The 25,513-nt window shown below is 48.3% G+C and overlaps 1 protein-coding gene across 1 annotated transcript in view; it reads left to right on the top strand.

Moving 5' to 3' along the window:
* ARHGAP17 (Rho GTPase activating protein 17) overlaps nt 1–25,513 on the top strand; it is a 39,658-nt gene that overhangs the window by 4,617 nt on the left and 9,528 nt on the right. Inside the window, 13 exon segments of the mRNA XM_063414855.1 lie at nt 11,893–11,932; nt 15,264–15,368; nt 16,827–16,903; nt 18,000–18,111; nt 18,306–18,382; nt 19,084–19,195; nt 20,370–20,438; nt 20,593–20,674; nt 22,793–22,920; nt 23,293–23,404; nt 23,920–24,001; nt 24,422–24,502; nt 25,144–25,257. Of these exon segments, the coding sequence (XP_063270925.1) occupies nt 11,893–11,932; nt 15,264–15,368; nt 16,827–16,903; nt 18,000–18,111; nt 18,306–18,382; nt 19,084–19,195; nt 20,370–20,438; nt 20,593–20,674; nt 22,793–22,920; nt 23,293–23,404; nt 23,920–24,001; nt 24,422–24,502; nt 25,144–25,257 (1,191 nt within the window).

Genomic DNA, 25,513 nt, shown 5'->3' with positions numbered 1-25,513 from the left:
CTGCTCAGCCCCAGCAGGGTCAGCAAAGTCTCTGGTATCAGTGCATTTATCTGTTTCCTGCACCCTTTGGGGACCTGTGACACAATGTAAGGGCATGTGCTGCTTGGGAGTTGGAATTTTTACCAGGACAAACTTCCAATTATAGCAAAGCAGGCAGCTATTATGTGTTCAGTTTGGGGCTGCTGCTTGTGGTGAGACGTGGCACTGGTGTGGGGTTGGGGCTGTATTATCAGTCATGAACCACAGAGTATAGAAATAATTCCAGAAATGGGTGTTATAAGGTACGTCCAAGCTGTGGTCTAGGTTGAATTTTGTGAGCATGTCCCATTGATTAGTTAATCCCATTGATTAGTGTCCCCTTCAAAGCAGATTGCAGCAGCCAAAGGAGAAATCACCTGAATTTCCTGAAGGTGAGGACTTTGTAGGCAGTTTGTTCCACTGTTCAGTCTCAGTGCAGGGCTTGGCAGCTGGGGACACCTGTGAGGCTGAGCTGGTGCTCTGCTGAGCTGCTGGATGGCTGTGCTGGAACCCCTGGTAGGACCAGAGGTTCTGGCTGTGAACAGGAAAGAAAACAACTTATTCTGGCTTAGTTTTGGTGTTTCCTTTAAATTTTGTAAAGGCAGTGAATTTATCAGGATATCTTAATTTCTCATAGGCCAAGGTGATCTCATGTTTAAAGTCCAGATCATTAAGAATCCTGAAGATTAGACACTTAAGAAATTACGCAGTGTTTTTAAGAAACTTCTTTCTTGTGCCCTTACAAGGGCAGCACCGGCTCTTAAATCAATGAGTAAATAGTTGCTCAGCCCTCGTTCTAGAAGCCTCATCGCTTGTGATCTGCTTCCAGACCACATGAAACCTGGGAATGCCTTACCCGGGCTGCCTGCACCTTGCCCAAGTCCAGGAGCGGTGACGCGGGCGGGGTGTGAGCCCAGGGGTGCCGTGGGTGGCATTTCCCGGTGTGCTCCCAGCTCTGAGCCAGCCTGGCTCCTGCCTGTGGCATCTGACAGCACCAGGGCTTCCCAGTGTCCCCCCAGTGTCCCCCCAGTGTCCCCCAGCCTGCTCCCTGCCATCCCCCTGGCCTGTCACTCCAGGCTGTGGTGAGCAGTCTCTCCCCATCTTTCTTGTCAGCTCTTTCAGGTGCTGGAAGGCCACAATTAGGTCACTCAAAGCTTCTCTTTCCCAGAGAAAACAACAAACTAAATTTTGTTGCCTTGAACAGTAAGTGTTGTGAGTTCCAGCAGGAACCAGCTAAAGCCTGTTGGGGAAAATAAAAAAGTAACTATATAACTTTGTGTCCCACTTGTGTGCCAGGTGCCGAGTGGGCAGTGGGTAAAATACTTGAGATTTTTGTTGCACAAAAAGAAATGAAAAGATCCCGAGCTGGGGGATTTGGGCAGTATTAATTGCCTTCTTGCATGCATGTCCTCTTATCCTTTGGCTCTGTTGGAGCTGCTGCTTGATGAAACAGATGAGAGGGCTGATAAAATATTCACAGTCCAGACAGGCACCGTGGGATCTGCCCTGCCTGGGTCAGCCCGGGCTCGCTGTTCTGCCGGGGTCAGGACGGTGTGAGGATAAAGGGAGCCTCTGTCTCCACCAGGCCTGGTCTTACAGCGCCTTCAAATGAGGAATGAGGCGTCCTCTCTGTGCAGGGGACCCTCAGGTGGTGTCAGGAGGGTTTGGGGTGCAGGCCAGCGGGAGGGGCAGTGCCAAAGCTGGCACACCGTGCTGGTATCCAGAGCCTGAGTCACCATTCCCTGCCCCAGCTGCCCCAGGAAGCGCTCAGGGAAGCTGCAGGATTGGAAGGGATCTTGTCCATAGGGGTTTGGTGCATCCAGGGTGGAGGTTTTGGTACATAACAGCAGCACAGGGAGATAAAAGTGTACCTGAGTCTGCTTTAGTGGCAGCCCCTCAGCTGGGGGCACAGGAGGTGCCTTTTGTCCTCCTGACATTTATTCATATAAACAAAGTAATCCTCATCAGGGATGATTCCTTGATTCTGACTTGATCTAATGGGGGTTCTTCAGAGTGAATAATCTTAACATCAGGTTATGCCCAGAGTCAAAATCTTGAAATAGTCATGATTTGATCTGCTGAAATCGCCAGCAGTGATGTAACAGTCTGTTTCAGCCTGATGCTGTAATGGGATACACTCGGAACTGATGAAAGCAAATGTATTTCTTAGACACTCGCATGGTATTTTTAGGTTATGATAATGGATCTGTGGCCAGAGCTGCTTGGTAGAGGTCACTGTATTACCAATGAAGAAATGCCAAATAACAGGCTCTTTTTAGGAAAAGAGGGGTTAAATGAAGAGTGTGTTAGAAATGTTTTCTAATATTCAGCACAGTTTCTAGAAAGAAAGAAATTGTAATTTAGATGAAGTAGCTCCAGTTTTTGGCATTTAGGAGAACCTCCAGCTAAACATGATCCTTGATCTATTCCAACCCAAACCCCTCCAGGATTCTGTGCTTTTAGTTAAAATTTATTCCTTAGGAACCAAATAGCCTTAGAACCTTGGAGTCTGACGTTGCTGCTCCATGGCTGATCCATGGGACAGTCGGGTTCTTGTGCAACTTCTCCTTGGCCGTGCTGCCTGTCACCAGGAAAGAGCTCCTCAGAGCCGGGCCAGCTGGGTGAGGTCACAGGGGCTCCTCTCGCTGAGGTGGAGCCCATTTTCCTGGACAGGGATTGTCTGGGGGAGTTAATGGCACTGCAGAGTGACAGGGACATCCTGGAGTGCATCAAAGTGCACACGCAGGGTGCAGCGTGGCCAAGGGCCTTAGCAAGGAGCAATAGAGGAGGAGCTGTTCCTTCTGTCTGGCAAATTGGCCCCTGCTCCACATTGCTGCACTGAGATTCTTGTGCACATAACCTCACTGGTTTCTCAGGATCCCAGTGATGATTCCAGAGTGGAATTTAAAATTAATTAAAGGATAAGTGGTAGCTTGTGCAGCTGAATATTGCATAGACAAGGTAGGTCACTGGTGAGAGCTGTTACTGCTGTTGTACACACAGGTAACACATCCTCCGTGTTTAAAGCTAAGGAAGCTACTTTAACCAGTGACAGGAAAATTAATTTCAAAGATGGGCCTGTTTTTAGAAGCTAAATTGTCCTGCAGGCAGTTTGAGAAGGCACAGCTGAGATATGGGCTGTGGAAAGTACAGCAGTTATTCAAATACAGACTCTTCACACATAAATATCAAGCAGTTGTTAGGAAACATCAATCCCCAGGTTAAAAATTCTATTTTCTGCAGGAAATGAAGCTAAAACCCTGATATTCTCACACAGAGAAATCAGTGTGTGAGCTGAGCTTGCAGCTTCTGTTTGGGTTGAGCTGCTCTGCCCTGCTGCAAAGTGATTTCACACGCAGATTAAGTGTTCTGAGCTGCTGGTTTTTGTAGGAACAGGGCAGCAAGCTAAAGTAATCCTGCTTTTGTAACAGCAGGTCCAGGCGTGTGTTGAGGTGCAGGATGATGAGCACAAGGCCCCTGAGTCCCTCTCAGAGGCAGGGACTGAGCTCACTTTCAGTTTGGAGCGGAGGAGCCGTGGCAGGGTGGGAATGGCCCAGCTCTGGGGCTGGACACTCTCATGTGCTCTGTGTGTGCTGTGTCCAGGCAACAGCAAAACAGGAGCCGTGTCCAGCCGGGGGTGCCGGGCTGGGGCTGCCCTGCCTCTCCTCCCCTGCAGGAACACCCAGGGCTCAGCCGGGAATTCACCACGGCCGCGCTCGGGAATCGGTGCAAAGGCGCCCTTGTGAAATCCTGGGCATAGGGAATAATCCCTGGTTTGTCCTGGCTGGTTTTATGTAACCTCTGAATTCCCTTACAGCCTTTTTACTCTTATTTCAAAGCTTCCAGCTCCTTTTTGCAGCCTGACTTTCTATTCCTGCTTCATTGTTCTGCCTTTTCTGCATTTCCTAGTTTTGCTTCTTGTGTTGATTCAGTTTGGTTCCTTCTCCGAGGCTTTCTCTTTGCAGTTTTGTGAATCCCCAAACTTCAAATAGATCAGGCTGGGCAATATATTAAAAAAAGAGGGGTGTTACCTTTATTGGAATAGTAATTTCTGGAGTGGAGTTTTTTGACACTTATGCAAGACTGAAGCCATTGAATCCCTGTGCCAGGGCCTCACCCCCTTCACAGGGAAGAACTTATTTTTTAATATTTAATGTAAATCTACTTGATGTCAGTGTGAAATCATTTCCCCTTGTCTTGTCAAAGCTGAAAAAAAGCAACAAAAAACGCAAAAAACGCCCAGGGTCTCTTCAGCAGTTCAGTGAATTTTGTTCATTCCTGTAGTGCATATTTTTCCTATTCAGACACGTCTGTCCTGTAAAAAGCTTGTCTGTGGAAAAGGCAGTGCTGCTTCTTGGAGTCCTTTCCAGCAATTGACAGTGCAAGACTTCGGGGAAAAGAAATCACGAGGCCTCAAAATGTCTTGAGTTGGTGATAATCCACCTGCCTCATGGCTGGAGTGGAAATCAGGATCTGTTTGGAAGTTCAGGAGGTGTTGGAGGGTGTTGTGGTAGTTTTTTGAATTCCCTTTTCACGTGGGGAGGAGTTTTTGTGTCAGTAGGTGGTTTGGCAAGGGGCTGTGCTGGCTGAGGTGTGAGAGCTGCACCCGTGGGGTCCCTGAGCCCTCCTGCACCCCAGAGCCCCGAGCTGCTGCCCAGTGCCCCCAGCTCTGCCAGCCTCACGCCAGGGCTCTCCAGCCCTCATTCCCAGCTGCCCTGGATGCCTCAAGTTTGAGCTTCCCTGTATTCCAGGCTCTGTGCTGCCCAGGGTGCAGCTCTGAGCTCACACTCAGGGTCACTCAGCTCTCACACAGCAGGGACACAAAACAAATCCTCCTCCTGCTGCACACCAAGGACAACTTTCAGCCCAAAAGCACAAACAAGGGGGGGCTGAAGAAAGAAAACAAGAAGGATGGGACTGCATAACCTGAAGCTGTAATTGGACAATTAAACCCCAATATGCAAATGCACCAAAACATATAAAATTATAAGACCTCATGACCATTTGTCCATTTTGTGGCCAGGCTCCTGTCCTGCCCAAGGTGTACCCTAAAAGCCTTTCAGTAAATACCTGCTTTATTCTCCAGCTCTGTCCAGGCTCTGTTCCAGCTCACCCAAGGCATCACCCTTCCCTCTGTTGCCAGGCCTGTGAGCCCACCCCTCCAGTCTCTGCAGCATCGCCTTTTCTCCCAGCCACGTAGGTGCTGAGCCAGGCCAGTCCCTGGAGCTGTGACTGGGGATGCTGAGCCAGGCCAGTCCCTGGAGCTGTGACAGTGGGGATGCTGAGCCAGGCCAGTCCCTGGAGCTGTGACTGGGGATGCTGAGCCAGGCCAGTCCCTGGAGCTGTGACAGTGGGGATGCTGAGCCAGGCCAGTCCCTGGAGCTGTGACTGGGGATGCTGAGCCAGGCCAGTCCCTGGAGCTGTGACAGTGGGGATGCTGAGCCAGGCCAGTCCCTGGAGCTGTGACTGGGGATGCTGAGCCAGGCCAGTCCCTGGAGCTGTGACTGGGGATGCTGAGCCAGGCCAGTCCCTGGAGCTGCTGGCACTGGGGATGCTGAGCCAGGCCAGTCCCTGGAGCTGCTGGCACTGGGGACGCTCCTGCAGGGCCGGGGACATGGAGCAGGAGGACACAGACACTTCTGTCAGCAGCTCTGCCAGCTGATGTCACCTCGTGGGAATGAAGTGTTGGCCCCAGGGTGCAGTTTCATATCAGTTTAAGCTGATCTTAAGTAGCTGCTCTTGCTGAAGGGGACAGATTTCCCTGTCCCTGCACTGGTGCCACTTCCCCAGCCTGTGGGTGGCCAAGGACTGGGCCAAGGCAACTGGGAACCAGTTTCTCTTATTGGATGGGATTGCAGCCTGAGCTGCTGCTGCAGGAGGGCTGTAAGGACCTACACCTGATATTTGGGAAGGGGGAGAGTTTCAGGCAGGGCCCTGGAAGGAGAGAGGTTGTAGGGAGTGAGGAGGGGGAGTCAAGCGCTTGCTCCGTGCCGTGGCTTTGGCATGGGGTGACTGGAGCTGGCACAGCCCTGGGTGCCCTGGAGGGCCCAGGTGAGCAGCCCTGGCCAGGTGCTGGCCCTGAGGTGCTGCAGGATCATTTCTTGCTCCTGGTGCCCAGGTTAAATTTCACCTGGAGCTGCTGCTGTGGCCCAAAGCACAGGAATCCCTGTTCTGGCAGCACCTGCTGTTGTGTTGGCACACAGGGGTTGTAAAATTACACCTGACATTCAGGAATAACAACTCAGGAATTATTTAGGTTGCTTTCTGCTGGACTGTGTCTTATAGCAGAACTGTACCCAGCTAATTTTACATAAATTATTCTGCATAAGTAAGAGGTGGTTGCTTGCTTGGGAGGGAGGGAGAGACCTTGGGTGAGAATAAACTTGTAAATGTAAATAAATACATGGCAGTTAAAAATTAAAAGCAGTTACCAAGACATGGTGTGGAGGGCGTTTGTGTACTTTTTTAAAATAAATTATGTTAATAAACTGACATGTTTGGAAAGCTCAAGTTCTGTAGTAAAGTATAGCATAAGAAATGGAGGTTGTAGTACTTAAGGGGGTAAAAGCAAAGCATAGGAAACACATCATCATTTGATAAGCTGCACCAGAAACTTCAGAAAGTTTGCCTCAGATTCTTTGGGGTTTTTTGGTCACTGATTTATGACAGCTTTTAATAGGGCTTCTTTCTTTGGGGAACAAAACACGAGCCCACTACTGGATTTCACCTTGCCTGGGTTTCAGCAGTTAGAATGTTAATCCCCTGCAGCAGCACTTTGCCTTTCCTTCAGAAGCTATTAATAGTTTCACCAATCAAAAGCACTTTTTGAAAGAAGTCACATTGTTATTTGCATGACAGAGGTTTGGGGTTTTTCAAAGTCAAAAAGAATATAGAGGAGAGTTTTAACAGCTGTGACTTTGTCCCAGGTATGAAATAGGAGGTCAGCAATCAGTATTTTATTTGCTGGGATAGGAGGGGATTGGAAGCACTGAATTGTAAGTTTTTATTTGTAAAATAAAAAGAAGTTTACAAGCTGTTGGACTCATCAGGCTGGTCGCTAAACATCGCTTCCTTCCCTCAAACAGAACTGCTGTAAATGGGCTTCTACTTTTAGACCATAATTGTGTTTTTGCCTGTAGAAAGTTCAGCCTAAATTCATCTCAAGTTTGCAGTGCTGTGGCTCAAAGTGATCTGCCCAACTGTGTTAGACTGAAGCCGACAGTGCTTTTGTTGAGCTGCACCACAATTGTTGGAATTCTCAAGGTGAGACATTAACACCACTCAGAATGTGTTTTACGAGGAGGAGCCATGCAGGGCCTTGCTGCAGTGCCCATCCCTCCGAGAGTGGCCCGAAAATAGGATTTGCCTTGAGCTCTGCTTGTTCTCCAGAGCTAAATTTACTGCCTGGCTCTGAGAGCAGCCTTGGATCCATTTCAGCGGGGCAGGAATTCCTCTGTGAGTCCCCTCTGTGAGGAGCCTGTCGTGGGTGTCCCTGCTCTCCTCCCAGGGACAGGAGCAGGCAGCTCCCGCCTGAGCGCCGAGCTGGGAGAGCAGAGTCAGGGACCAAGCACAGTTTGATGGGGGAACTCGGGGAGATAATGAAGGAAGGCAAAGCAGCAGAAATCTTTATCCACTCACTGAGGCCTGAATTGTGGTTGTGCCGCTCTGAGGTGTTTGGATCACTGGAATGTTTTGGAGGTGATGCACCATTTTTAAAGCACTTCCTAAGGACTGGAAGCACAGGAGTTGCAGCTGGTGGGTGGGTTCCAAAACAGCAGCCTTACTGAAACATCTGTGTAAACCAGGTTTACAATTAAATCAACTTTAATACGTGTACAACAGCTTACATTTTCAAATTGGGTGAAAAATGAGGATAGGAGGCAAACTAAAAGTCATGCTGATGGCTTGTTGTGTGTGGTTTTCCCTAAATACTAATACTGAAAGTGAGTGGTGACTAGCAGCTGACAGTGTTCTCTGAGTTATTTTTGAACATTTGAAACCCACTTCAGAATATTGATGCTTTCCTTGGCTCATGCTGGTTTCCTTTCAAAAGTGAGGTCAAACAGGCAGGAGTGAGTTGGTGGTCCTGAGACACCTTGGAGTTGTATTTTCTGTGGAGTTTGTCTTGGTGAGTGTTAGAAAAACAAACCTTTTTGAAGGGAAATTGTCATCTAGTTCTGGATTTCTTGTTTTGGAGCAGAGCTGCTGATCCTTTCATTTTTCCTGGCAGCAAGTGCTGCCTATTGTGTGGAAAGCAGGCAGGATGTGCTGCCAGCCCACCAAGGTGCTCGCTGTTACCTCACCAGCGAGCTGGGCTGGTAACTCCTGGTAACAAACACAGCCTTTGTCTGAGGAAAAACCACCCAGCAGGGGAGGCTGGCTTTAATTCTGTCTCCAGTTTGGGGTGGATGCCTCCTTGCTTCCACTGAAACCTTTCCAGGGTTGTGGACTTGTCCCTGCCCTCCCCTGGCATCACCTCTGGCAGGGCCCCCGCCCCGCTGGGTGACTCAGGGCTTGCTTTCCACGGTGACATTTCAACTGAGTCACTTGTTCTGCTGGCAGTGGCCAAGGTTTTATGGCTCTTGTGTCAGGTTTGCTCTCATTCCTTCCTGGTCAGCCTTTCAGGAGCGTGGATTTCACAGAATCCTGGAATGCTTTGGCTTGGAAGGGACCTTAAAGCTCATCCAGTGCCACCCCTGCCATGGCAGGGACACCTCCCACTGTCCCAGGCTGCTCCAAGCCCTGTCCAACCTGGGCTGGGCACTGCCAGGGACAGCCACAGCTTCTCTGGGTACCTGTGCCAGGGCCTGCCCACCCTCCCGGGGAGGAAATCCTGCCCAGTATCCCATCCATCCCTGCCCTCTGGCACTGGGAAGCCGTTCCCCCTTGGCCTGTCTCTGCAGGCCCCTGTAGAAAGTCTCTTGCAGTGGTTCTGTAGCTTTGGCCTGCCTTGGAGATCAGCCCTGCTTCAGTACTGGTGCCCCAGCGATGGGCAGGACCAGGGGGCTCTCAGATACTGTTTAGATGAAGCATTATTTATTTATTTCAAATCCTCAGTGGCAGGTTTAATAGACCCTCTTCATTTTGTACATGGAAATGTAAATTCTTCCCCAGTGCAAGATAAACACTTTTATCTCAGGAATGCCCATCTGCTGTTTCCAGATGTACAGAGAAGACTCCTGGCCTGGAGGTGTGAAGTGAGGGGATCAGTTTTTAACCTGTGGGGTGGGAGCTGTTCTGCCCTGCCTGGGCTGAGGCTTTGAGCTGCAGCAGAGCCCCGCTGGCTCGCCTGGGCTTCAGGCTAGGTCAGGAAGAAGGGAAAAAGTAAAGAGAATTAAAAGGAATTAGACCACAAAACACTCTGACAGGAGTTCAGTTAGGGGCACGTGGAATGCATTTTTAAAATGTCACGGCAAGCCAAGGCATTGTGATTAACATGTCTAGAATAAAACATACAGTCTTTCCCTGTAAAACCAATTGGTTTTTTGCTTGTAGTGAGTTAAGGCCATGGCTGGCAGAAGGAATTAGCATCCCTCGAAGCTGCAGTTGGATGTAAACTTCAAACTGGTCATACCTGTAATTCCAGAGGAGACAGAGGTTAATTCCAAAGGAGACAGAGGTTAATTCTGAAGGAGCCAGGTCCCTTTGATGGTTTGCTGCTTTCCCCTGTGCAGAGAGGAGATGGGCTGTGCTGTATCACAGCGCTGTGTTCTCTCTTTCATGGTTGTGATCACTGAAAAACAACATTATTTAGTGGCTCTTTCTTGGCTTCCTTATTAAAGGTGGAATGTGGGCCTGCAGGAAGGGTGAGGTCTTCCCTCCCTACACTTCCGAGCCTGACATCACCAGCAGGGCTGTTCTGTGCCTGGCCACACTCCTGCTGCCACCCAGGGCTGGGGACAGCCCCAGGGGAGGAGCTGCACTGTCCCCTTTGGGCCCTGGAGAGGCCCTTCAGAGCACAGAGACAGCTTGAGAAAAATCAGTACAGTTATTTTGCACCTCACGTAATGATCCATAGTGTGTGGGTAACCACATTTAAACTGGGAACAAACTTCTGCTAGCACAGCACTGAGCCATCACTGCTTTTCACTGCAATGGATAGAATATCCCAGGAAAAAGGGAGATCAAACTTTGTATGACTCTAAAGTTGTATGGAAGCTCTATTCTAATATTTGAGGGGGTGTGAATTGAAGTTGTGGCTACAGCAGAGTGAGTTTTTCAGGGATAAAAAAATATTTATAATAAGTATAAAATAAGTATATTTAATAAATAAGTAAATAAGTGTATATATATATACTTAAAATAAGTATATTACTTATCAAATAAGTAATATATAAGTATATTTATAAATAATAAGTATAAATAATTGCTCTCTAACAGGATGTAGTTTCCGACAGACAAAATATTTCTGTTTGGGTGGGAGAAAAGTTTATCAATCTTGTCTGTGTTTTCCTCAACAAATAAATCTCCCAGTGCTGTCAGAGTATTTCAGCTGCTATTGTCCGAGTCTGGCTGAGGTTTGGAGCTTTTACTTTATTCTGGCATTTAATTATTAACCACCTGATGGTTCACAACTAGTTCAAGCAGATAATGTGCTGTAGAATTGCAGTCAAATAAAAGCTGTAGGAACACCCCCAAGGCTGGAGGAATCTTGTCCTGGGAGGCTTTTGGCACGTGCAGTGCCGAGCCTGAGCAGGGGCAGAGCTTTCCGTGCGTGCCGGGTTTGCAGCGGGGTGTTTGACAGATTGAACTCTGATAAAGCCTGCAGTGCTGAGGTGTTTGACAGATTGAACTCTGATAAAGCCTGCAGTGCTGAGGTGTTTGACAGATTGAACTCTGATAAAGCCTGCAGTGCTGAGGTGTTTGACAGATTGAACTCTGATAAAGCCTGCAGTGCTGAGGTGTTTGACAGATTGAACTCTGATAAAGCCTGCAGTGCTGAGGTGTTTGACAGATTGAACTCTGATAAAGCCTGCAGTGCTGAGGTGTTTGACAGATTGAACTCTGATAAAGCCTGCAGTGCTGAGGGACTCTGGCAGCAGCAGGGGAAGCTCTGGGAGCAGGAAAAGCGTCCTGGAGCCCCTCCAAGCTCCGTGGTGGACAGGGGTAGTAATGGTGAGCAGCACAGAGGGAGAGGTCAGGGGCAGCTGAATTCCTGTGTATTTTATAGGCCTGGCAAAGGGAGAATCAATCACTGTTAGAGCCAAAGAGGCAACAACAAATAAACCTGTGTTAACATTAAACCATTTAAGGTTTGTGTAAACTGGGATGACAAAAGGTGTGGAGTGTGTGTAAAGACAGGAGTGTGCCTGTAGCTTTTGTGTGAAGCACTCAGGGGTTCTGTTGAAGGCAGACTTTCCTGGGAATACCATTAACTTCTGATGAGCTTTTCAAGTCCCAAAGCCTCTGTTTTATATTCTGGAGTCCAGCCAGAGGAGGTGATGGCAGTTTCTGGTGAAGGCTGTGTGTGTGTGGGGTTAAGGGAAGATTCAGGCTGCCATTCCCTCTGCTTCTGGGGGATAAAGCTCTGCAGTGCTCCTGTGCAGAGAGATGCTGGTGGCTCTCCTGCTCTTCCCATGGGTTTATGTTCCTTCATATTCAGGTGCACTGGTTCCAGTCCATTGGAAATACCATCTGGAGCTTGGTGCAGTGGGTTTGTGCTGCGGGCTGGGCATTCCAGGGATGCCAGGGCTTCCCAAGGTCCCTGTGCTGGGAGCCAGGGCTGCCTGGGACATGCTGAACGTGCTGCAGTCTGCAGCAGTGGCACTCATGGGATTGTCACTTGGAACTGAGCAGGTTTTGTTGGAGTTGTTGGGGCAGTCTGTGACTCTGAACATGCCAATTGTGTGACAGTGCTCTTCTTTCCTCCCTTAGGGCTGAGAGGACAGAGGTGCTCAGTGAAGACCTGTTGCAGGTACTGTAACATGCTTCATATGTCTTTTTTTATTGTGTTCTGAGGTTTGTGGAGTACCTGATGTGGGGAAAAATACTGCACGTGTCAGCGATGGAGCCCTGGGTGTCTTTGAGCCCATGAAAAACCAGGGGTACATTTTGAGTAGGAAAACTCAGTTACTTCTGTTTCTGAGTCCAGTCATGTGGCTTGGTGCAGTGGAGAAGGAACCATTCTTGCTTTTAATGAGATGAACAGCCCATGAACCATTGGTGCTGATGTCTTGCCAGTCTGTCTGGGGAGGATGAGGAAACCCTGGCTGGGCACAGCAGGTTTCTGTCCTCACTGCTCTCACCTGAACAGATCAGCTGGGCCTTGAGAGAAGTGGCACAGAAATCATTCCAATTGCTCACTAATGAAGTCTGTTATTGCTTTAAGTAAGTGTACAAATACTTCTTGTTTAGCTGTGATGTCTGTTCTCAGATTTGTCATGCTGACATCGATTTGTTTGCAGACTTGTCATCTTTGTGCAAATTTATCATCTCATCAGACACGACTTTCGTGGTGGAATTTAAACTGCAACTGTCACATTAACAAGGGTGACTGATTCCATGGAGCAAATCTGCCTGCAGACTTGTCCTACATAGTTGTCTTCCTCTGGTTTCTTTATGAAAGGTTTATAAAAAGAACACAAATTGGCGAGGGAAGTCAGGCTGGCTGCTCCTGGGACCTGGAGTGTGGCGTTATTTCTGATTAATTACAAAGCTGTAGATGGAACAGGAGAGAGGAGATGATGGAAGTGATTCTGGTTCAGAGCTCTGCAGCTGCTCAGGTTCACTGGCAGCTGAGGGAGCGTGTCTGTCAGCCTTCAAACATGAATCCAGCACAAATACATGGAATTACAGAATCCCAGATCTGTAAAAAAACCCAATCCTGGTTTGGGTTAGAGGGGACCCTAAAGCCCACCCAGTGCCAGCCCTGCCATGGCAGGGACACCTCCCACTGTCCCAGGCTGCTCCCAGCCCTGTCCAGCCTGGCCTGGGCACTGCCAGGGGCAGCCACAGCTTCTCTGGGCACCCTGTGCCAGTGTGATGCTGACCTGAAACATTTCACCCCGTTTTTAGCGGGTTTGCTTTATTTAAACTAAAGCTACCTTTCCAGTTTGTCAGTTCTGTTGTTAATTCTGAGGAGATGTGCAGTCAGTGCCACAAAGGATGTTGAACACCTTGCTAGCCTGCGAGGGCCCAGCTGCTTTCCTGCTTAGCTGCAGAATAGTAACAAGAAGTGAAAGCCAAAAGCTCTGCTGCTTGTTGCCAAAAAAATTTTGCAAGCAAGGCTTTCCCAGGCCCCGAGCAGCCAGGCTACACCCAAGTGGAAGAATTTACTCACTTGTTTGTTTGTTCTTGGGGGCTTGTGCAGGGGCAGGAGGCTCTTATCTAACCCAAGAGTTTGGAAACGTGGTGCTGCTCACTTCACAAACATGGTTCTCAGTTGGGCTTTTTTATATTTAGCTCAAGCTTTGCCACAGGATTGTTACAGCTTTTTTTTTTGTTCTGCTTTCTGAAGGGCTGTGCTCCATTTCAAGTGTCTGTTCAATATGTTTCATCTGAAGACAAAGGCTATAATTCAGTACTGGAAAGGCCTTTACAATAGCCCTGCTTTCTGGCAGGCCCTGTGGCAGATAATAAAGCACTTGTGTGATGTTCTGTGCTCTGGGGATGCCCTGAGGGGACAGACAGCGTGGCCTGTGGGTCACATTGCCACTTCTGAGGTGGCTTGAAGGAGATGAATGTCCTTTGTGGTTTTCTTGACATCTCTGCACTAGAAAGCAGATGGAGAGGAGAGGGTGTGACTGTGAAATTCTGGGGTCATGTTCCTCCTGTCACTCGCCCTGGGTCTGCAGTTCAGGGTGCCTGGAAAGAGCCAGAGGATGGCTCAGGATGTGGTGGTGGTGTTTCCTCCCAGGGAGGGTGGGCAGCCCTGGCACAGGGTGCCCAGAGCAGCTCTGGCTGCCCCTGGCAGTGCCCAGGCCAGGCTGGACACGGCTTGGAGCACCCTGAGGCCATGGAAGGTGTCCCTGCCATGGCAGGGCTGGCACTGGGTGGGCTTTAGGGTCCCTTCCAACCCAGAGCAATCTAGAATTTCATTTTGAAGATAGCACAAGAGAAGTGAGTTATCTTAGCTGCAATAGACCACAAACAATACCTGCCTGTTCTTTGATCTCCATATGGACTTTTTCCACCTGGACTTCATTTTGAATTTGTTGCTCCATGCTCTGTAGATAAAAGGCAGAGCCTTGTGCTCTCAGAGCAATTTCTGGCCAGTTTCTTTGCAGCTTATCCTACCCTAAGAGATTGTTACTGAGCTTTTTGAGCACTTCAACTTGGGTTCGTATTGCCCTCCTGAAAATATAATAAAAGTGATTTTAAAGCTGTATGAAAAACTGGAATCTGTTCAGATTATTTCTGCAGATGAAATCTACTTTTTTTCCCCTTGCTTTTTAAATAGAATCCATTCCAAAGGGCCTCCTGTTTTTCTTGGTGAGTCATCAAAATGCAGATAAACAGCATTCTTTGGGTGCTGTGCACAGAGAGCTCAGTGCCATGAGCAGTTCTGTCCCACTGCTCATCACTTTGTTTGTTTTTGGTGTTCTTTGAAATAAAATAGTCCAAATTCCTTGCTTAGAATCCCTTAAAAGAACAGTTTGTCATGTATATGTTTGTCCTATTCACTGGTATGTTTGAATTAGATGCTGATAAACAGAACCCTTCTTTGGGTTTTAACTCCCATTTTTTAATTCCATATCCCATTTGAGTCCCAGTAGTCTTCCTGAAAATGCTGTTTTGCTCAGCATGTGGGAGCCTTGTCCTTGTGTTTAGCAGCCAGGGAAGGACACGCAGGAGGAGCTTGGAGTACAGGTTTGTGTGGTGGGAAGGAGGTGTCAGATGTGTCCTCAGCACCTGCTTTACAAGGTCACAGTGAGAATGACAGGTTTTCCCACAGTTTTCTCCCTGAATTAATGTCTTAGATACCTGCATGTGCCATTTCAGATGGCAGTGTCACCCTGATTCCCTTTTGCTGAGATGCCAGGCAGGGCAACGCTTTTTCCCTTTCCCACTTTGCAGTGCCATGAGCTCTGACTGAATTTCTGTGCACTGAAGAAAAAACCAATTTCAATCTCCCCCCGAGCATTTTTGCTGTCAGGCACTTCTGCTAAGCAGCTGCATGTCTTTGTAAGCTGGAGAATTTGAGAAATCTGCAACCCAGAGCGACGTGTGGTACAGGGGGGAAGGTTTTCTGCTGAGGCCAGGGAAATAACTTCTGGTTTTGTGTTGTTTTGTGTCCCTCCCGTCAGATCGAGAGGCGGCTGGACGCGGTGAGGTCGGTGTGCCACCTGGCCCAGAAGAGGCTGATCGCCTGTCTGCAGGGCCAGCATGGCACAGACCCCGACAAGAGACACGTGAGTACAGCTGGGGGCACTGCTGTGCCCTGCTGCCCTGCCAGGGGACACTGCACCCAGGGGACACAGCACCCAGGGGACACAGCACCCACAGCACCCAGGGGACACAGCACCCACAGCACCCACAGCACCCAGGGGAGCCCAGTGCCCACAGCACCCAGGGGACACAGCACCCACAGCACCCACAGCACCCAGGGGACACAGCACCCACAGCACCCAGGGGACACAGCACCCACAGCACCCACAGCACCCAGGGGACACAGCACCCACAGCACCCACAGCACCCAGGGGACACAGCACCCACAGCACTCAGGGGACACAGCACCCACAGCACCCAGGGGACACAGCACCCAGGGGACACAGCACCCACAGCACCCAGGGGACACAGCACCCACAGCACCCAGGGGAGCCCAGCTCTGTGAGAGCAGCGCACTGCTGGCACCAGTGAAACCCCAGTGGAATCCCAGTGAAACCCAGTGGAACCCAGAGAAACCCCAGTGAAACCCAGTGAAACCCCAGTGGAATCCCAGTGAAACCCAGTGAAACCCCAGAGAAACCCCAGTGATACCCAGTGAAACACCAGTGAAACTCCAGTGGATCCCCAGTGAAACCCCAGAGAAACACCAGTGAAACCCAGTGGGACCCCAGTGAAACCCAGTGGAACCCAGTGGAACCCCAGTGATACCCAGTGAACCCCAGTGAAACCCAGTGGAACCCAGTGAAACCCAGTGGAACCCCAGTGGAACCCAGTGGAACCCAGTGAACCCCAGTGAACCCCAGTGGAACCCCAGTGGAACCCAGTGGAACCCCAGTGAACCCCAGTGGAACCCAGTGAACCCCAGCAGAGCCTGGCAGCAGTGCCAGGACACTTCTCCCCCTGCGTTCTGCTGCTGCTTGGAGCTCTCCTGACACCCAGCTAGGGGAGATAATCTGCAGCTCTGACCCAGCTCCTCACATCTGCAGCTGCCCTTGGACACCTCCAGCTGGCTGGAAGTGCTTTTCTGTACACATTTGATTTCTTCCCCTCCTTAGCAAAGCTGTAGGGAGGTTTTCTTAAAGCATCAGAAGCAGAAATATTTCACATTCACACTCTCCTTTTATTGAGTAATAGAGAGCTGAGAGCAGGGGCACACAGGGCCTCTGGAGAGAGACATGACGAGCTGGTTGCTGAAATCTCAGCCTGAAGCTGTTTATCCCTCCTTGGCAGTAGTTGAGATATGCTTTGGGCCAGTCATTCCAGCTAAAACTGAGAAGAAAGTGCTTTTCAGAGTGTCTGAGAACAGGAGTCTTGGGGCTTGAAACTTTTTGTGACTTGGCATTTTCCTGGAGTCCAAGAGTGAGCTGTGTTTGTGTAACAGAAACCATATGGAAGAGGAGCAAAACCTTGGAGGGGGTGTGCTGGGGAAGCTGGAAAGAGTGAGCAGCACTAAGCTGAGCACTGTCCCTTCTGTTCCACAGAAAAAACTTCCTCTAACAGCTCTGGCTCAAAATATGCAAGAAGGATCCATCCAGCTGAGTGATGAAACTCTGCTGGGGTAAGTGTTTGCCTTTTTTCCCTGACTTGCTGTCTGACATTTTATTGCCTGCAGGGCTGTAATTAGAGCCTCTGGGTGTACAAAGGCTGGTTTCAATCTAATAAAACTTAATATTTCTAAATTTTTTTTCTCTAATCCAAAGGGAGAAACAGTGAGCAAGCAGTTTTTCTGGAATGATTTGGGGATAGGCTTGAGGTTGAATTGCATTCCAGAGGATTCTGATTCTCTGCTATCATAAAAGCTTTTAAAATGGCTTTTTTCCTTGTGGGTTAGTAGAATTATCATCTCCATTTGAAGTTTAAAATGTTGCGTATTGTACAGTTAAGCTGCATTTTTCTTTTAAACTGCATTCTACAGGTTTGAATTGATGACTTAAAATAATGTCAATTTGCATTAATGGCTCCTAGTTCAGAGTAGCCCCAATTTGTCTATCCTGGCAAAGTGGTTATTTCCAATTTACAAGAAAGTGGCTGAAACAAATGAACCTCCATGTGCTGAATTCCTGGGGCCAAGTGGGTTTTTCATTGCTGGTGGGAATTCTTATGGAGACAGTGTAGAATGACCTTAGAAACCTTTGAGAACATATTTCTGAGCCACTGTAGGAGATTTAAACCCAGATAAAAATCTTACAGAATAGGGGTTTTCCTTATAACAAGCACAAAATGGAGGTCAAGTCGTGGGTTTGGAGCCTGAGACTGCTGGGGATGGGATTGCTGGGAATTAGGGTGTTAAGACCTTCACATTAAAGGGGCTTAGGAGAAATGAAATACTGCAGTGAGCAAATTTTCCTGCATCTGGTGAGATGGAGGGATGGGCTTGGAAATCAATTCTGGCTTCTGTGCCCTCAGGGCTGGTATAATCACCTGCATGTCTGAAAGTCTCCAAAGGGTTGTCATGGCTCAGGAATTTAGAAGATAAAGGTTTAGTGACACCGCCTGCCTATCCCAGATTTCTCCAGGAGAGCACAGAGCAGTTGGGTTCAGGCCATGAAGGGATGCTTTGCTTTATTCAGCACAGAGCTTTCCAAAGCTCTGCTCTGCCTTGAATCCTTCTTCCTCAGTGGCCACTCCCATGACAATGTCTGTGATTCTTACAGGAAGATGCTGGATACCTGTGGGGATGCAGAGAATAAACTGGCAATGGAGCTCTCCCAGCATGAAGTACAGATTGAGAGGGAAGTTATCGACCCACTGTGCCTGCTGACAGAGGTGAGACAGCTCAGCCTGAGAGGAGAGACACAGCTGGGCTGATGCACAGACTGAGCAAAAGAGGTTTATCTCAGTGCTGGTATTAAAAATCTGCTTTAAGGAGCCCTGTGTTAGCGTGGGTATGAAACCTGCAGCCTGTCATTTGTTACAGTGCACAGTTTAAAATTCAATGTAAGCCCTAATTCTCATTTCAGACAGAGATCCCCAACATTCAGAAGCAGAGGAAGCAGCTTGCAAAGCTGGTGCTGGACTGGGACTCTGCAAGGGGAAGGTAGGAGAGCATTTTACTGATTTTTAGTTACTGAAGCTTTTCTGTCCATGTGAACTCCCTGTGGGCCTCTCGTGGACCTGCTCTGATCTGGTGCTACTGAACTGCTGCTGTGAGCAGGCCATGGGGAAAAAGGACAAACTTACATTGAAATTACACCAGAAAAGGACCCATGGCTGCTGAATCCAAACAGAATCAAGATTTTGGAGTTCTTACATGCCAGTATATAATTGGAAAAATATTGGAAACTCATCCAGTTTCCAGTTCATACAAGTGTTTGACTTAAATAAGGAATCACTGAAGTTTGCAGCTTAAATGGGGAACAGGAATCTCTCTGTGTAACCACCCCAAGTGCTTTTACAGCCCTGGATGGAACCATCTCCTTGGGAGGGTCCTGGGTTGTTCATCTCACCCCTGAGTGCCTTTAAATGCTTTTACACTGCCCTGAGAATTGGTGGAGGCATTTTCAGCATACTCCACACCCATGTTACAGACTGGGGCAGATGCAGGATTCCTGGTGACTTTTATAGCTGCTGGTGGATTATGTCAGCATGTCATGAGTGCTGTGTTTGAACCTTTGAGTTCTGGTGGAAAACCTCTGGAACAAACTGGGGTTTCCTTGAAAGAAACCAATTCCCAGGGAGCCATAAATGCAGATTTGTGTTGAATATTGATTCTCACCAAATTAAACTTTTCTTCCCCAGATACAACCAAGCCCACAAAACTTCAGGAACAAATTTCCAAGTGCATCCTTCAAAAGTAGAATCTCTTAAGGAAGAGATGGATGAAGCTGGGAATAAAGTAGAGCAGTGCAAGGTAAGGGCAGGATGAGTGTCCCTTCCACAGCTGCCCTGGAGCTGCCCAGCCGTGCAGCTGCAGATCACGTGGCTGTGGCACTGTCTGTCTGTCCCAGGGGCTGTGGCTCTGTCTGTCCCAGGGGCTGTGGCACTGTCTGTCTGTCCCGGGGGCTGTGGCACTGTCTGTCTGTCCCGGGGGCTGTGGCACTGTCTGTCTGTCCCAGGGGCTGTGGCACTGTCTGTCTGTCCCGGGGGCTGTGGCACTGTCTGTGTGTCCCGGGGGCTGTGGCACTGTCTGTCTGTCCCGGGGGCTGTGGCACTGTCTGTCTGTCCCGGGGGCTGTGGCACTGTCTGTCTGTCCCAGGGGCTGTGGCACTGTCTGTCTGTCCCAGGGGCTGTGGCACTGTCTGTGTGTCCCGGGGGCTGTGGCACTGTCTGTCTGTCCCAGGGGCTGTGGCACTGTCTGTCTGTCCCGGGGGCTGTGGCACTGTCTGTCTGTCCCGGGGGCTGTGGCACTGTCTGTCTGTCCCGGGGGCTGTGGCACTGTCTGTGTGTCCCAGGGGCTGTGGCACTGTCTGTCCCAGGGGCTGTGGCACTGTCTGTCTGTCCTGGGGGCTGTGGCACTGTCTGTCCCAGGGGTGTTTGCATGCCAGCTGATCTCTGCATTGCTGTAGTTCAATGAGGAACTCCATCCAGGCTGTTTCTAAGTTGGGAATTGGACATTGTTTTCAGTTTCAGTCTGAGCCAGCTGTGTCCTGGCCATGAATGGGTGTTCAGGGTGCCTGGGTGCTCCGAGCCATGGGGCAGCAGTGCAGGAGGAGGCACCTGGAGGAAGCTGAAGCTGGGCCAGCCCCGGACCTGTCACACTCTGAGCAGTTCACATTCATTTTCACTTCTCAGCAGCAAATGCTCCATTGAGTACTGGGAACTGAAACCATTTTTATTAGTGCTTGTCTTTGAGTGCTATAAATAACTGGACTGGATGGCAATGTGTTCCTGACTGAAGGGGGCACCTGCTTTGCTGGATAAACCAGAGTTAGGATTTTGAAATCATTTTCCTTGAAGAGCACTTGGAGCAGGCCAGGTGCATCACAGCATAGTTCAGACTCCTGCAGGCAAAACAAGCACAGTGACTGTGTGTGTGTGTACGATTAGAGGTGAGTGAACTGTGCTGGCTTGCCTCTCTCCCAAAGGATCAGCTGGCTGCAGACATGTACAGCTTCGTGTCCAAGGAGGGGGACTACGCCCGCTGCTTCGTCACGGTGAGTGCCGGCCCTGGCTCTGCTCCAGCACAGCTGGGCACACACACTCAGTTCTCAGAGGTGACACTTTGTGTGCTAAACCTTTAGTCTTGTCTTATGTGCTCATCAGAAGCTAATGCTCTTTTTGTTTTTAAAATGTGGCTTCTGTTCTCAGTTATTAGAAGCACAAGCAGATTACCATAGAAAAGCATTAGCAGTCATAGAAAAGGTCCTACCCGAAATTCAAGCCCATCAAGGTAAAGTAACCTGTGCTCTGGCTGATGCTTCTCCTTGCCTGTGCCACCTATGCACAACACTCTCCTCCTCTATCTTGATTCTCTTGCATGCAGACTGATTTAATAAGGCCATTTTGATCTGCTTAACAATTTTACATTCCCAAGCATAATTCCATCTTGGTGTTCTCCAGAGTTCTCCAGCCATGTTTAACACACTAATAAAATATTAATTAAGGATTTCTCTGATACCCACGAGGGTGAAGGAAGGGTTTTTCTCTTTGCTTACCTGGTCTCCTTGTGCCCTTTTGCTCAGTCACACGTGGCTCTTCAGGCCAATGAAAGTGTCATTGTCACTTGGTTCTTGAGTGATTGCAGGTGATTATTAGGGAAACTCCATGGATTTTAAGGAGCTTGATTTTTTTCCCCTCGTTTTGTGCAATCCTCTTTCCCAGTGTGCACTGCATGCTGGAAAATGGAGAGTTTGGGTTCTTGTGCTGATTGTCAGCTGTTAAAAAAGGTGAATTGTACAGCTTTAGTTCTTCCCTAAGAAGAACTGGAACTGCTGCTAAGCTTCCACTGTCAGGGAACTTCCAGGTGTATCGCTGATGATTTGGGATGAAGATGCACTGTACGTTTTGGAAATGACTCTCCAAAATATTGGCTGTGCTGTGCCTGAATCTTTGCAGAAATAGGTGAACAGAGTCTGAGGGAAAAGACAATCTGAGCTGAGGAGGGCTCAGGTGTCTTCAGCTGATGAAGGCTGTAAAAGATGAACCAATTCAATCCATAATCAATAGGAGCATTGTGGAAAAGGCTGTGGGCTATCTGTACTCGGTTGGGAGAGGAGGGAATGCAGAGGTGATGCTGGTACAGCAGCAGGGCTGTGCAGAAGGTTCTTTGTGGATGTGGCTGCTTGAAATTTGTTGTTGTTGCCTGGAAAGTTTGTACAGAGCAGCTGAGCAAGGAATGCTCCAGAACAGACTGGGCTCCCTGGAGCGTGGCTGGGAGCCGTGGTGCCCCAGTGGCTGAATAGGGAATTTCTCACCTGCTGTTTCTACCTGCAGTGGAAATCAGAATCCCAGGCAGGTTTGGGTTGGAGAGGACCCTAAAGCCCACCCAGTGCCAGCCCTGCCATGGCAGGGACACCTTCCATGACCTCAGGGTGCCCCAAGCCCTGTCCAGCTTGGCCTGGGGCGCTGCCAGGGATGGGAGCTGGGACCTTGAACAAGTACTGAGGTTTCTTTTCCTAAGGTTTGCTGTGACTTGCAAAGGTTGGGAAATGCCCTGTGCATCTCATGGCATATTAATGAGAGGGACTACAGCCTGACAAGGGAGGTGATTGATGTGGTTTTGTAAAGAAAAGGGGTGAATTAAATCTTTTGCCGAAGCGCTTTGCCTTCAGAGCACCCTTTGAAGTCCTCTGAAGTTTTTGTCTTTCTTGGTCTCTTTTCTACATAGAAGAAGTAACACATCTGTACTAACAATAACCTCTTACATCTGCATTTTTTCAGTTCAAATAGCAGAAATGGGTCAGAATGTAAATTGTAGGAAAGAAGAAATTCATGTTCAATTTGGAGAAATTTGTGCCAATTGGAGTTAAACAAGAACTGAAGAATTAAATTGAAAATTTAAATGTTACAGTGCTGGCCTGTTACCATGGCAGTTCTGATGTGATACACTGGGGCTGTTAACATCCATTGTAATTTGCTGATTTAAGGAATAGTTTTTTTATTAACAGTTTTAAATACAGTTAAAACCAACATCAGCGCAGCTCATGCAGTCTGGACAAAATTTTCCTCACAGACTTCTTGCAGACTGGAGCCAAATCAATGTTACTGCAACATGCAGCCTTGTGCTAGCCCTGGTTGAGATTTATTATTTATAATTCCAGTTATACACAGAATTTGTATGTGATATTCCATCCAGAAAGATGCAGAAGTATTTTTTTCTTGACCACCAGCAGCCTCATTTTCTCTTTGCTCATGATCCAAGGGACTTTACCAATCGAGGGCTGTAAAACTCCTGCTGTAGTCTGAGCGTTTCTGTGCTGTACTAGAGGCTTTCTTCTCCTCTTGCCTGGGCTGTAATTCAAGGGTTTGGTAGCTGTCCTGCTCAGTGCTTTGATACTCTCCAACTTAGACAAATGGACTGAAAAGCCAGCTTTTGGAACTCCCCTGGAAGAGCATCTCAAGCGCAGCGGGCGGGAGATCGCGGTGCCCATCGAAGCCTGTGTCATGATGCTGCTGGAGACAGGGATGAGAGAGGAGGTGGGTGATCCCAGATCACAGGCCAGCAGCGGGGGAGGAGGGCCCAGGGAGGCTCAGGAACTGGTGTCTGTTTGTTAACATGCTGCTAACTAATTTCATCAGTGAGTAGTTGGTGTTCTGCCACAGAATAACCTCAGCAGTGTAAGGTGTCCTGGAGGTGGGTGCAGTGAAAATGAGGGGTGGGCCAAGGGTGGGAAAGGACTGACCCATGGTCAGTGGCAGTGACAGGACACGTGAAGGGCAGCCAGGTCATGCTGTCAGGGGAAGGCACCAAAGCTGGAATGTTCTGAGAGGCTGGTGTAGAACTGGTGCTGTTCTGTGCTCCTGCCAGTGTGTGCTCACTAATCAATACATTTTATTTCTGTGATGCAGGGCTTGTTCAGAATTGCTGCTGGAGCCTCCAAGTTAAAAAAGCTGAAAGCTGCCCTGGACTGTTCCACTTCCCAGCTTGATGAGTTTTACTCAGATCCCCACGCTGTTGCAGGTATTGGCAGTGCTGTGAATCCAGACCAGGAGTAAACTGATACAACTTCGTGGTGTTCAGGTTAAACTGGCAGAAGTGACAGTCAGCTGAAAGTTCCCTGCACAGTTTGACACAGACAAGTGCAGGATGCCCATCACACCTGGTGTTGGTGACAGTGGCGTGTGAAATTCAGGTGACCACAGTGACCCACCTGTCACATCTCTCGTGACAAGAGTGCTAACATGGTCAAGGCAGATGAGAGCCATGTGTAGACACTCAATACATCTTTATAACTCCTTTGTCCTGAAGAGATGCTTCAGAGTTTAACAGCATGTTTCTGTCAAATTGCACTAATTACTGACAGACCCTTTGTGCTGGGATCTGAGCAGTTCCACTGAGCAAGTGTCAGGTCTTGCCACTTTTCCCTGGTGCTTGGAATTTATTGCACAGATAAAACTGCAAATGTGAGGGCAGAATTTCCCCTGAAGTCTGACAGCAGTGGCTGAGGAGCCAACCTGTCCCTGTGTGCATTGCAGGTGCCTTGAAATCCTATTTACGGGAGCTGCCAGAGCCTCTCATGACCTACAGCCTGTACGAGGAGTGGACACAAGCTGCAAAGTAAGCATGCTAAAAATAACTACAGAGGAAGTCATGCTGCATATTTCTATTAAATTTGAGTCTTCATAGATGAATTCCAAAGAAACAGCCAAGCTCACACAGTTATTTGTTTCACTAACGGGTGTTTTGTGTAACAAATTATTTTACATAATAAATAGCTTAATACACATTGCACAAAATGTGCTGAAGTATTAACTTTGTTTAACTATTAGAGCTGCTTCAGGCTGCTGGCTGCACAGTATTGATGCTCAACAGGTTTGTTGCAAGTAGAGATAATTCAGGGATCTGACAAGCAGATTACTGAGTACCAAACATTTATTTGGCATAAATGGAAGTTTATACCATCACCTCTTTGTCACTGCAGAAACAGTTAATTTCTACCCTGAGATAAGGTGTCGTGGCATTTTTTTGTCCTTTCAGTATTCAGGACCAGGATAAGAAGCTCCAGGAGTTATGGAGGATTTGTAACAGATTACCTGAGCATTACCGTGTTAACTTCAGGTAGGTGTGAACATCTCTCAGCTCAGCTGCTTGGCACCTCAAAGCCAATTAAACTAAACTCTAATCCAGTGTGCTTTTCTTGGCCAAATTCAGTGAGATTTATAAAAATACCTCTTACTTCATGCAGCAGTGGCTGTGCATAGGTGGTGTCCTCAGATTAATTCTCTATTGACTGTCAGGCAGTAGTGATGCACAGAGCCTTCCTACTCATGGCTCACACTCTGCTCTTTGCTGTTGTTTCCAGTCTCAGAAATCACCTGGATTTATCTTAAACATCTCATTTTTCCTTTTGGTTTTGTATGTTGGAAATGAACCAGAACAAAACCAGCTCTGGTGATTCCTAGAGTCATGGAATTTCCATTACAGGATGTGAAACCAGCTGAAACTAAGCCTTTTTCTCTGGAAGTAAAACATTTCTGTGGTTCTGTTTTGCTAAGATGGGAGCTGCTTTCTTTGCTACCCAGTTCAACTTTTATGATTCAGGAGCAGAAGCTTTGGGCAGCTGCCAAGCAAGAATGCTGCTCATCTCATTTCCATGTTATTGGGAGCTCTCTTTACAAGTTCTTGAATTTTTATTTACTTTCTTTCAACAAGAAATGCTCATGGTTCCTGCTGTTTAATTATTTCTTTCCTCTTTGAAGGTATTTAATCAAATTTTTAGCCAAGCTTGCCCAGAACAGCGACGTTAACAAAATGACACCGAGCAACATCGCCATAGTCTTGGGCCCCAACTTGTTGTGGGCAAAGAATGAAGGGTGAGTTCTTTTAAGAAAGCTACAAAGCAGAAGGGGTGAAGCTGGAGAATTGATTGTTTAAATCCTTTAGTCTATTCACAGCAACAGACTGTTTACCTAAAAAATATTTTTAGTGTTCTTTCAGCTGATGCCTCCGAGTCCTTTGAGGCAGGAAGGTTTTTAGAGGTGTTTCCAAAAGCTGTGAATGTTACTGAATAGTCTGGAGTCCAGCACAGTTGCTCTTTCTCTGGTACTGAGGAGTTGATCCATCATGCTT

Source organism: Prinia subflava, chromosome 17, assembly GCF_021018805.1.
Source record: "Prinia subflava isolate CZ2003 ecotype Zambia chromosome 17, Cam_Psub_1.2, whole genome shotgun sequence".
NCBI lineage: Eukaryota > Metazoa > Chordata > Aves > Passeriformes > Cisticolidae > Prinia > Prinia subflava.
This window is presented reverse-complemented; position numbering and strand designations above follow the sequence as displayed.